The 12771-nt window shown below is 41.4% G+C and overlaps 1 protein-coding gene across 4 annotated transcripts in view; it reads left to right on the forward strand.

Moving 5' to 3' along the window:
• Positions 1-12771, forward strand: part of CLIP1 (CAP-Gly domain containing linker protein 1) — a 61213-nt gene that overhangs the window by 13398 nt on the left and 35044 nt on the right. For all 4 annotated transcript variants that reach the window (XM_066331664.1, XM_066331660.1, XM_066331662.1 and 1 more), the window contains exons 4-5: positions 11173-11297; positions 12343-12559. In XM_066331664.1, the coding sequence (XP_066187761.1) occupies positions 11173-11297; positions 12343-12559 (342 nt within the window). The remainder of the gene's footprint in view (positions 1-11172; positions 11298-12342; positions 12560-12771) is intronic.

Genomic DNA, 12771 nt, shown 5'->3' on the forward strand with positions numbered 1-12771 from the left:
GCCTCTTCTTACTGTTTAAGAAGAGCTTAAAACACAGGGCCGAGCTGAGGAAGGAGACAAAGGTGAAGTGAGGGCAGGGGTTGGATTTGGGCTGAGATGTGTTTTCTTGGAGTGCCAATGGAAACAAAGATTTGTGGTTTATCCCTGGCTATTTCTGTCAGAGACTGAGCCCTGTTGTCCTCCAGACAACATCAGGGCTTTAACCACTTGTTTGCCTTTTCCTCAAGGACCTTTGTGAGCCCTTCTGGGATGTGCCTTTTGGGTGGGAGAATTCTCTGCTGCTGTGAAGGCATCACACTGCCTTCCCTGTGCCTAATTAGTGCAAATTGCAGAAGCAGCATATCCTAAGTGCCACAGTTTGATAATAATAAGGTCTCAAATTGTTAAGTAGGACAAGTTAAACGTAATATTTCATCCTCTCTACTACCTCTGTTTGCCTTAAGTCTTCCTCATGAATCATCAAATTGTAGTTTGAGGTTTTGGGGTAATTCCTAGCACAGTATGTTAGTGATGCATAATTATAATTTCTACACCACTATAAGACACTCAGGAATGTGAATGTTAAAGGGGCAGGATTCTTGTTTGCTCTTTTTTAACCCTTTGGGATCCCATGCTAATTATTTGTAATAAATCTCGGACTCTGCTCTCATGTCTAATAATAATTCAGATGGAAATATCTCAAGGTGCCAGGTTAGTTCAAATAATCCCAAGCTTGGCTGAATAAGTGATTAGTCTGTTAGTATATTTCTCCCTGACACTGAACTCCTGTTGAGCACTGAACTGTAGAGTTGAGGTGTCACTGAGTGATTCTGGGAGCTGTCCTCAGAGCCTCCAACCAACACTAGTTGTTGGGAAAGAACTGTCTGTCGCTTGTTCCATCAGAGGGACAAATCCACCTGGCCTGCTCCACACCTCTTGGGTTTTATTTATGCTCACAGCAATCCCTTTTCAGTAATACCTTACACAAGAGGGTGAAAGGCTGAGTGGAAACTGCCAGTCCCACCTCTGCACAGAATTTCCCCTCTAAGTGACAGTGTGGTGTCACAGCCACCTGACTACACCATTGCAGGGCTGGAGGGGCTCAGTGCTGCAACATCCATCAGTTCTTGCAGCCTGGAGCAACTGCTGTGAGTATTCTGTGAAGGTTTTTTGGTGATGATGGACACGAGGGGAAAACAACTGCTGGGAATTAGAGTTAGAGAGCAGGGAGCCTCCAGCAGTGTAGAACTGCAGCTCAGAACAATGAATTCATGATAGACAAAAGCTCATTTGGGAGTCCTATTTAAAGCAGCTAATTGGAAAATGATGTCCTAAAGGGCAGATTCATAGATGGGTAAGGCACAGCTCGTCAGCCAAGACTGCATTCCAGAATGGACATCAGATGGCCTCAGCTTGACTGATCTTAGTGTGTGATCTCAGGGTGTGGAGTGTTACACTGGAGTATTTCAATCTGTTCATTTTTTCCTTTCCTCTAACTTGGATTCTAAAATGTCCTTAATGGGAGTTACCTTGAGTGGATCAGTTAAATTACTTTTAAGTTCCTTTTTATTGTTGGTAACTGGCTGATTTTGGATCACTTCAACAAAAAAGGCAAAATCTGACAGCTCTTTTTGTCTGCCCAGTCTGGATTAGCAAGGATCAAGAGGCCATTCCACCAGTGTTTTCTAACTCACATCTCAGCTTTTTGTGGTACACAGATGCAAATTGGGCACAAGTTTGAACCTGAAATGTTGGGTTCAATTTCGGGCTTCCCCAGCAGCTCAGCTTTGTTGGAACATTCTCCTGTTCCTGCAGAGATGCTGATACTGCTCCTCTCCAGGAGAAGAAGCTGTCACCCCTCACATTTGCTTCAGCATTGCCCCAACAAATTGCTGCCTCAGTGGTGCTGGGGTGACCTGGTTTGATTAAAGGCTGTTGGGAGCAAAGAAGTCTTGAGGAGGTGATTAAAGCTCCAGTGCATGGCCTGTATTGTTTTGTGTGGAGAGAAAAGATGCCTTAGGCTTTTTTTTTTCTTATTCCTTTGATCTCTGGTGGTTTCACCAGTCTTTTGTACACTTTTAAGTTAGAATTAACCAATGCTAAGTGGGTTCCATATAAGAGTCTTCCCAAACTTCTACAGAGGACTTATATCTTCAAAATATAAAGGAAGCTTCCAGTGAATATATCCCTGGTTTATTTGATTATGAAGACAGGTACCCTACATGATCTTTCCTTAATTCAGATAGCATTAGGAAGAATAGTGGTTAAATACAGATTGTGTGAGACTCTTATTCAGACTTAAAGAAAAGATATTCCAGAGAAGTAAAAGAAAGAAAGAAAAATTTCAGTGGGGGAAAAGAAAAAAATAAAACAAAAAAACAGAGAAAATAAATTCCACTGCAAAAACCAAGCAGAGCTGTGAAGTGATCACCTGTGTATTCTCAAAACCAGGCTTACTCAGAGCATCTCGTTTGAGGTTGTGCTGAACAGTGCTATAGATACAGAGATAAAAAGAGGCAAAACAAGCAGCCTCGCTCTTTCAGGGGGCAAAAAAACCTGTTTTCCCAAAAGACTTTGGGTATTAAAAAGACATTGACATCAAAACAGACAGTGCTTCGAGGTATTGGATATGTCAGCTGTGGGTGCCTGCAGAAAAATCCTTACAACAATCAGCTACAACCTTTCCTGGTTTTTCCCCTCAATTTGAAGGAGACATTTCCAGACCATTAAATTGAGTTGTAAACATCAGAAAAATAACTCATGGTAGACATCAATGCCCGTAAGGGAGCTATAATAATTGTGGAGAAATTCCCATTGTCCTATCACTTTAGAAGTTCTCTCTCTTGAGATTCCAGAAGAGTCAAAGCAAATCAAAACCAAATCAAACTGAGTATTATAGCCCTAAATGGATGTTCTAGTGGAAAAAGACCCTTAGATTTCTGTAGTTTACTCCTCAAAGATGATTAATTGAAAGAGCACCCTGTGCTTCTGCTGTCTTGGGAATCACTGAGGATAAATCTGTCTCTCTCAAATCCCAGTGTATCTGAGCTATATTCAGCAAGCTTGTGCTCAATTTTCCTTTCACTAACAAAATACCAACAATACCTCGTGATACATGTGGAAATGTTGAAAATATGGGTAGATAAGTTAGATATTTCAAAGAATTGGGGTTTATTATGTGTAATTCACTATTCAGCTTTTCATTTGGTGCACAGATCTATCTTTTACTGGATAAAAATAGGGCTAAACCAAAGTAGAGTTATTAATGCAAAGAGTAATTCAAACAGCTCTGTATTAGGCATAATTTCCATTCTTAACATATGATGTATGTTCTGGAATGTGGATGTGATTTAACAGTTAGAACATTAACTCTGGACAGCCTGATCTTGTATTTGGGGATTCTGTAACACAGGAAAATTGATGTGGAAATCTGCACTGCACTGCCCTCATGCAGCCTTTCTGGGGTTAATGACACAGTGCAAGAACTGCAGTTGATTTTTCTGCTGAAAATCAGCCTCCAGCTTCAGCATTTGAACATGCTCTGAATAAGAATTCCTGTGCAAGAAGTGCCAGTGGAAATGGCTTGCTCGGTGCTAAAGCAGATGGGGAAAGAACAACAGAAAACCAATTCAGAAAACAAATTACTTTCAGGCTCAGCCAGTTTGGGTTTCCTGTTTGAATTGTGGCCAGAGAACCTGTTTGCCCTGGTGTTGCACACTTAGGATTTCTTAAGAGCCCAATGCAAAGTTGATTTTAAAAACAAACAAACAAACCCCCCTGAACTAGCCAACTAAAACAAAGCCGAGTTGTTAATAAAAGAGAGAAATCTGCTTTCTGTGACAACTGTTGCCCCTACCAAAAGTTGAAGCAGCTTTGACAGCGTCATCGGCTTTTCCCTGAAGGGACCAGCTGCTGTATTTTAAATAAATAAATAAAAATCTTATCAACCTAAGGGCCCTTAGCCTTCTCAAGGGATTAAAGTGCTTTCATTCATTTAACCAGTTACAGCTTCATCACAGGCTGCCAAATCTGCTGCTTCTGGAGCTGAGCTGTAAAGCTGCAACTCGGCCTCCGTCCATATGTTCACAAAAAGATGCAAACTCAATTTACAGTGCTGATGTGGCCTTTTTGCAAAGTTCTTCCCGTGCATGAGTGACATCTCATTTCTCTTTATTCCCTGTTTTACAGAGCTGGCTGTTAAGTTATTCCGTGCTTTGTTGTTTCTTCCCAATGTCTTTGGTGCTGGAGCAGGGGCTGATAGGAGATTATTGTCAGATTTGTTTCCACCCATGTAACCTATCTGCAAGTAAACATGACATAGGGCTGTCAACTGATTACATTCCAGGGCTCTGAAGAGCAGCCAAGGGAAAAAGAAACTTCACATGCAGAGAGGAGTTTCTCCCTTTAGCATTGTCCTTTTGGTGTTTTTTTAAGTTTGTTTTTTTTTTTTTTTTTCTGGATTTTTCAACTTACTGAATAGAAAATGCACTTCTGAGCTTAGTCTGTTTAAAAGTCTAATATAATATTTAACTGTTAGGAAAACAAATAGTCATTGGTGGTGTTGCAGTTAAAACAGTGCAAAAAATATCTGGCACAAAACATACAAAGACAGGAAAGGAAGAAAAATGTGGAAGTTGGGAACGTGTGAGCGGTTTGTGCTCTCCTGGGGCTCTTCTCTAGAGCCTCCTCCATCAAATGTGACAGTTTCAACTGCTCAGTCACACTTCTGCTTTATCCTTGAGCTGAGGTGACTGTGAGGTATTTTGATGGCTTTGTCACGTTAAGTCAAGGATGAAAGTAATTCTTATATTTATGTATGTCTACTTAGGCACGGTGCTTTGGATCCTGCAATGTGTGATGTAGATTAGTTTGCTAAGTGGCTGCTACACATGAAACACGCCTACGAGAAAATATCTGAGGGACAAGGGGTATGCAAAGGCTTTGCTTGCAATTCATCATCAGGGTGATTTTCCCTGTGCAAACCTCTGCTTTCTTTTAATGTTACTTTGAAGCATTTTTCAGCACGTGGCATTACCTATCTGCTCACAGCCAAGGTGTTAAATTTATCTTAGAGCAAGGCACTTGACTTAGAGCAAGACAAGAGTCGGGTCTGAGTCATTCTGTTTTGGCAACTCCTTGTTTAACTTCAAATTGCGTGTGAGTGCCTGGGCTGGAATGGCAGGGACTCCCCACGTGCTTTGGTAGTTAATTCCTTTTGTGCCTGTGGATTCCCTTCCCCTCTCCCTGCCTTCCCAAGGGGGACTATCCAGGAACATGTTGTCCTCAGTCATTTCAACACAGGATGGGAGAAAGAACAGTTTATTTACTTCTTTTAGTTTTTGCCTTTTTTTTTTTGTGGTGGTGATGAATTCACATGTGGCTTTTGTAGTATGAAATTGCTGTTAGGGCTTTTTTGTTATTTTCTTTGTTTCCTTTGAGTTGGATGAATGAATTGAACCTCAAATAGCACATCAGTTTAGTTACTAAACTGTTTTCTCTGGAAGTGAAGGATTATGTGGTAGCACAGTGTGTGAGTATCTTATTACACATGAGGTTTTTTGCCCCCTTTGGCCTTGCTTTTGAACTTCCAAGTCGACTGCAACCAAATTGGGTAAAGTGGAGAGATTTCAAAGCAAATTCCTCCAAGTTCCATGGAAACAGCCCAATAGAAGGTGGAGACTCTGCCCACCAGTGCTGGAAAAGCTGCAATTTGCCTTCACAGAACTTTGCACATCACAGAATCCACATGACCAAGGCTTGTCTGAATCCCGTTTGCATCAGTGGAAACAGCAGAAGTCACTCTTGCATTTTTAGATAGTGAAGTCACATAATATCCCATGCCACAGAAAAACTGCCATTGGTAATCCTGCTACTCACAGAATTGTTGGGTTGAAAAATCTGAATTATGGAGGCCAGTTTAAAGATGTCCTAACACTGTTCCACTCGTGCTTTGATCCAGTGTTGGATGTTGTGTAGGTATATTTAAAAGGAAATAAGATAGTCTAAAGCAAATACCTAATATCTGTCTAATCTCAGCAAAAAAAGGCAATAACTGACAGAGCAAGCAAATGCTGACAAACTAAAACATGGCAGATTTGTCAAACACTTTCCCTCCTTCTCTAAAACTATAGATTTAATGGAGAAAATGTCATTATGGAGTTACGCTGTGGGATTATTATTGTTATTTTAAAATCCTGAATACCAGTAGTCTAGGCTTCAAAATTAGCACTTGACTTCATTGATAGCTTTAAGAATTTGGTATATTTACATCCTCAGTTATTTGAAAAACCTGTTGGAATTCAGCAGGAATTCAGAACACAGCTGAAAGATGACTCAAGCAAGAGAAAAGTATTTTGCAGTAAAAGGTTTTAAGAACTTAAGCTGCTAATGTTCAAAGGGAAAAATTGAGGTGCCTTGCTTAAAACCTGAGTGTACCTGCATGGTGGATGCTGCAGAGCTCTGTCATCTTCCAAAACAAGTCATAATGAGAGCCAGTGGCCAAAGGCCACAGTCAAATGGGGTTTATTTGAAATTTAAATATGTTTGAACAATGGAGTGATTAACTATGAAAACAGCCTGTCAGTGGCAGCGTGTTTCCTGATGGATATCAGCTCGGCTGCAAAAACATCCCCACAGAAATTAGCTCAGTACAGTTACAGGGTTAATTACAGATGGAACTGGGTGAAATGTAAAGACCTGTTCCATGAGAACCAGAGGAGATGATGCCTTTGTCCCCTCTGGCCCTGAAGGGGTGAACAAATCAATTAAACACAATTTCTGTTACCAGCTGGAAACAGTTCTGCTAAATTTGGAGAAACAAGAGGAAGATGATTGTGATTAGACCCTGGTGAGTGGATCCCAGGTGTTTCAAAGGCTCCGTGTGGCTGGATGGCTTTTGCTTTTCCAAGTGCTGCGCATTGTGGTGCTGAATTGTCCTGAAAATGCAGAAATATCCAAGTGTTGCTTTCAGGAGTCACCACAAGTTCATGCTCAGGCAGAAGGGGAGACAGAGCAGTTGTTACTCACCTTTTACCTCCTCTGGGCAGGTCTGAATAAGTGATATGGTTACACTGACAGTGTTCAGACCCTGCCTGTCCTCTTTTCCACCAGCACTGCTCAAATCACACTCTCATTTTTTAGACCATCTCTCTTTTCTCCCCCCTGGCTTACACTGGTTTATTTGTTTCCTGCTTCTCCTTATCTTTGGAAATGTGGCTCCACAAAGGTTCTCACAAGGTCCCATGTGTTCATCCCCCTGTCCTTTCACCAGGAGGTTTTTAACCACTTCAGCTCCCCAAACCCATTTTGCTATTTCACTTTACCTGACAGCAAATTAATGTAAGCTCAGGTGTAATTGGATAAATGGAATTTAATCGCTTTTTGCATGTGTTTGACATAACTCTAGTGAGTTCCAAGTGAAATTCCTCACCTCCCCATGACCTGTAGTCTAACCTAGATTCTCTGGAGTATTACAGCTTTGTATTTTACAGCCTGACTATTGAGTGTGGGAACTGACTGAGAAAAGGTCTGGCAGTTCTTTTCTCTATCCATTATTTAGTGACCTGCCTTAGCATGAAAGAAGGTCATAGAAAACTCTCTTTGTGGTAGTTGTGCTCTATTTTTTCATAGAACTTTCGAATAGAACTTTCAGAAAACTTCAAATATTTTTCCCCCCGTTTCTTTTAGAAACGGATGTTTTTTATTTTAGTCCTTCATGCATTACAGGGAAGTAGATCTTCTGGCAAATGCAGCTAGTTTTGTGGTTTGAGGTTGGGTTTTTTACCTTTTTTTGCTGTAATTCTCACAATTTTAAAGAAACATTTTTTCTATATCAGATGCTATACTCTGTAAGTACAATTCTTTTTACATGTCAGTTGGAACAATTGTGTTTAATTGTGTTTTTTTCCCATTTATGGCACTATTAAGTCGTATATGTACAGCAACTTTCATCATGAAAAGCCTTTACCACACAGTCTTGTACAGTAGCACCTCACATTGTACTACCAAGGGAATAAATTATTATTGTTTTCTTCTCAATGCAGGTGTTGTCACTTGCAGGTACTAATTACAGCTGGAGATAAATACACTTTCTGAGGGAGATGTCTGTGAACGATTGGAAGCCTTCAGTAGCCTCAAGCTTTATAAAGGAGGCCTGACCTGTCTTTAAAGCTGAAATTTAGAAAACTTTTGCTTAAAACTGAGCAAAGGTGCCCATTATAATCTTCAGAGATTCTCTGAGCCCATTACAGCCACAGGGTGCTCTGATTCCTGCTCTTGTGAGGACACACAGTGAGTTCAGAGAGGGAAATGTAGTAGCTGGTTATTCAAAGAAGCTGGACTGGGTTTGGAAAAAAGCAGAAATTCTTTGGCATTCTCCCTTGAGTCCTGTTTAAAATAACCCAGGTACCATGGTTACAAGAGGAGCCACTTTGCCGCTTCTCCCGGGAATCTCGTGTTGAGCAGCCCCATCTGGTCTGGGATCTGAATTCCTGCATTTGCTGGCTCCCACCAGGCTCTGGGTCATGGGCACTGCGGGGGCTGGAGCAGGTCCAGGGGGCTCTGGGCACTGCCAGGTTCCTCCAGGTTGTGTCTCCCAGTTTGTGATCTGGATGTGTTCTCTTCAAAATAAACTCTTCACGTTTTTTACATAAACGTGGAGGATGAGCAGGGCCAGGGTATGAAACAGAAAAGAAGAATATTCTGCACCCAAGTTCAATCTGTGTTATCCTGGAGCCAGCATTACTTCTCTAGAGGCTCATTTGCTGTGTGAGTTGGAGGGAACAGATTGGAGCAGTTTTTCCTGTCCCTGGGAATCCTTGCATGGAGTTATCCTGTTCCACCACGGTGCTTCAGACACCTCTTACCTCACTTACCCCACTCACCTTCCTATGCAAAGGTGGTGGGTGGCTGTGTTTAGGTAATTAATTTGGGTTTGTTTAAAAAAATCACCACGGACACAAACACACGCCACAAAACAGGAAAAAAATTCCATTGCCTGGCTCAAGGCTTCTGGAAAAGGAGCTTGAGGAGTCTCTCTGTGCAACCCCAAACCTGACTATTGTCTGTGAAGGAATGCTCCTTATCTAGGCCATTGTTCTACTTTTCCTGTCTAATTTATTAAATGGGTTTGTAGAGCCTCTTTTGGTTTAATTCTGTTTTCTCAAGTAGAAAACAGGACCAAATTGAGGGGGGAGACAGATTCTGTCTCTTCACCTAAAGATAAGTTCCAAATTTATCTGTAAAGAAAAAGCCACAAAAAACCCCCAAGACAAAGATACAAAACCCCTACCCAAACTTGCTAGAAAAGGAATAAGGAGGAGAATTTGGAACTCAGCATGGACTGACAGTACAGTTAAAATTTATTTTTATGTTTGTACTTAAGAAATTTAACCTCTAGAAAAAGTAGCTGTTGTCTGAGGGTGAATAACATCTCTCTCAATTTAAGGGGTAGTTCTTCCCAGGGAATTCTTTACTGGTGTTACATATTCCCTCCTCACCACTGTGCCAGAGATCTGGGTTCTCTGTTACTCTGGGTAGTTACAATTCTTTTTTTCTAAGCCAGTCCTGGTGCTTGTTTGTGTGTTCTCTGCCAAGAACACTAAATACCAAAGGTTCTAGAGTTACTATATTAGGCTGAGTCATGATAACTGTAAACTTTGTGTGTTTTTATTCCATGGAGAGTAATAATTTGCTACAGTGGCACTTAAAGCAGGATCTGAAGGTGACCTGCAGTTGTTCCAGAATTGCTTCTAAGGGGCTGCCACCTTAAGTGTGGACAAGAGGTGCCTCTGCCACCTTTCTCACTTGAATAATAGCAAAAAACTTCATTATTGTCCCTGTGTGGATTAGGATTATTTTTCCTCATCAGCTGAAGCCTGTTCTTGCCACTGGAGCCAGAAGCTGGAGCACAAATGTGTGTGGCAGCTCCTGGGCACTGACTTGGGACTTTGCAGACGTGTAAAGTCCTGGATTCCTCACAGGTGACCTTGTGAGTGAATTCTTCCTAACTGGACTAATGTGAATTCTCTCATGTGCTGTGATCATGCACCTTAATTTACAGCATGAGGAGTTTGTTATTCTTTAGTAATCCTGGGAAGTTCCCCCGAGAAATAGAATGTCTGCTGTAAAAATTATATGAAATACTAATTTACTTTTTAGTTTATCAAAAGGAAAATCACAGTATTTAATAGGTTTTATTCAAGCTCTCTGCCAAGGCCTCACATTATTCCTGGTTTTACAGCATGTGCTGGAAAACACAGGTGGACACTTTCAAGCCATTGGTGCATTTTCCATGTAGAATTCTGTGAATCCCTTGAAGAGGTTTTCATCACCATGTCCCTGTTCTCACGATGCTAGATGCAGGCTGAACAGATTTGCACAAATTTAGGGCACAACATATTGTCTTCCTGAACTGCAGGAATCCTGTGGCTCTTCCTGGCAAGTGTCAGCCACACAACACCTTTTCCTTCTTCGCTTAATTTAATTCTTCCATCCCCTGGGCATGGAAGGAATTTTTTTTCCCCTTAGGAAAAGCTGTAGCTCACAGACATTGCAAGTAATTGGAATGGCTGTAAATATTTAATTTAAGTTTGAAAGCCACTGCTTTCTAGGCTTTCATTTAGGAGTGTTTGGGTTGGATTTTTTTATTTTTGAAAGTGAAGAAAAGATAAAATGATTTTTCTCTCCCCAAGGATTCAAATAGCTGGTTATATCTACAGTTTTGCCAAGTGTTCTGTATCATGCTTTATATCAGTTCTTTTAAATACAAGAGGGCTGTACTATGTAGTTTATCTGAATTATTCCTTGGAGAAAATATGAAAGGATTTTTTCCTTGTTTCATTTCTTTTATTTTTCCTCAGAGAATTAGAATAAGAAGTAAATAGACCTTAGAAATCCTAATCTGCTGGTAGAAATTTATGTGAAACTCTAGCACAAATCTATTGCATTCAGAGCATTGGTTATACTGTGTCTTGTTAAATATATTTTTGGTTGTGAAGGTCAGTATTTGTTCAACATTAAAACAAACTCATAGACAAAAAAAAAAAAAAAGTAATTTGAAATAAGAACTGCTTATGTCATTCCTGCACTTTGGAACCACATTCCTCAACATGGTTATGCCAAAAGCTTCTTCACTGAATTTGGTGTTGTATTTTGGAAATGCATTAAATGCAGGTGTGTGTCTCACTGCTTTAGGTTGGAGGAACAAAAGCTGGAGTCGTGCGTTTTTTGGGAGAAACTGACTTTGCTAAAGGGGAATGGTGTGGAGTAGAGCTGGATGAGCCCCTGGGGAAGAACGATGGAGCTGTTGCTGGCACGAGGTCAGTCCACCCCAGATTGACTTTATGGGTCTTTTCTCTGTATTCTCTTTTGGATTTTTATATCTTTTATGAAATTTTCAATCGGGAGGGAGGCTCTAAACCTCCCTTGTCTGCTGGTGGTGGGGACAGTTGCTGTGTGATGGTTTAAATTCTCTGATGCCAACACTTCTCTCACATTCGTGGGACCAGCTGATCTCTCCTCCCGTGTGAGTTTTATTCACAGACTGGTAATGGGAAACACGGTTTCCTTCTTTTGAATGCCTGTTTGATTTCTCAGCTGGGAAGGAATGCTCAGTTAAGAAAATCCCTGGATAGCCAATAGTTGTACTTAAGGGAAATCTTCCAGCATCCCTGGAGCTGGAAGCTCCTGTTCCAACAGTTCCTAGCAGACACTGGGAGAAGTGTAGTGCTCCCTCCAGTAAGTCCTAAGTCACACTCAGAAGGCATTAATTAACATCACAATTTAACTTTCTTTCTCATTTGCCATAAGGAACAGTCTTTTACCTCATTAAAAAAACAAGGATTGTACCACCTTAACATAGGTGATCACTGCTTAAAATTATAAGTGGCTTTTGTATATATTTAACCAAAGAGATATGTTCTGTATCATCAAATATGCATAAATGGTGTATGGAATAAAATATAAAACTACTTGATTTAATTAAAATCTGATTTCCATTTTTAACTCTCAGCCATTACATCTGTTGGCAGCTCAGAGGAATGTGATGAAGGGGAAAGCTGTGGATATAAAACTGAATCTGAATGGAACTTTTTAGGCACTAGAGCTGTAGCATTCACTCTGAATTTCTGAAGTCTGATGTGATCATGCTGTTTCACCCTCTCAAAGTCCCTTTTCCAAACCTGGTGTTAAACAGAATTGCGATCCAATGCAGATGAAACCGCTGTCCTTTAACACTTCTATACTCCTCATCTACAATTCTCCGTGAAGTGAACCTATGCACATAAAAAAAAAAAAAAAAAAAAAAAAAAAAAAAAAAAAAAGGAGTTAATTGGTGCTGTCCTCTGCTTGCTTTGCCCTTGGCAGGTATTTCCAGTGCCAGCCCAAGTACGGCCTGTTCGCCCCGGTGCACAAGGTGACCAAGATCGGCTTCCCCTCCACCACGCCGGCCAAGGCCAAGCCCGCGGTGCGCAAGGTGCTGCCCACGCCCAGCGCCCTGAAGCGCAGCCCCAGCGCCTCGTCCCTGAGCTCGCTGAGCTCCGTGGCCTCCTCCGTAAGCAGCAAGCCCAGCCGCACAGGACTCGTAAGCTGCTTTTTCCTTGGCCATGCTTTCCCCTTCCCAGCCCCGCGCCCGCCCCGGCTCGGCTGCCGGGAGGCCGGAGCGCGCCGCGCCTCGCACGGTGCTCTTCTTCATCCAAAGCATGCGTGAAAGGAAGGACATCTTAGCTAGCCCTGGAGAGCAGCTGAATGTTTGAATATTTAATTCAGCCTAACGGAGTGATTGCAATAAGAAAG

The sequence above is a fragment of the Sylvia atricapilla genome, chromosome 17 (genome assembly GCF_009819655.1).
Source record: "Sylvia atricapilla isolate bSylAtr1 chromosome 17, bSylAtr1.pri, whole genome shotgun sequence".
Lineage (NCBI taxonomy): Eukaryota > Metazoa > Chordata > Aves > Passeriformes > Sylviidae > Sylvia > Sylvia atricapilla.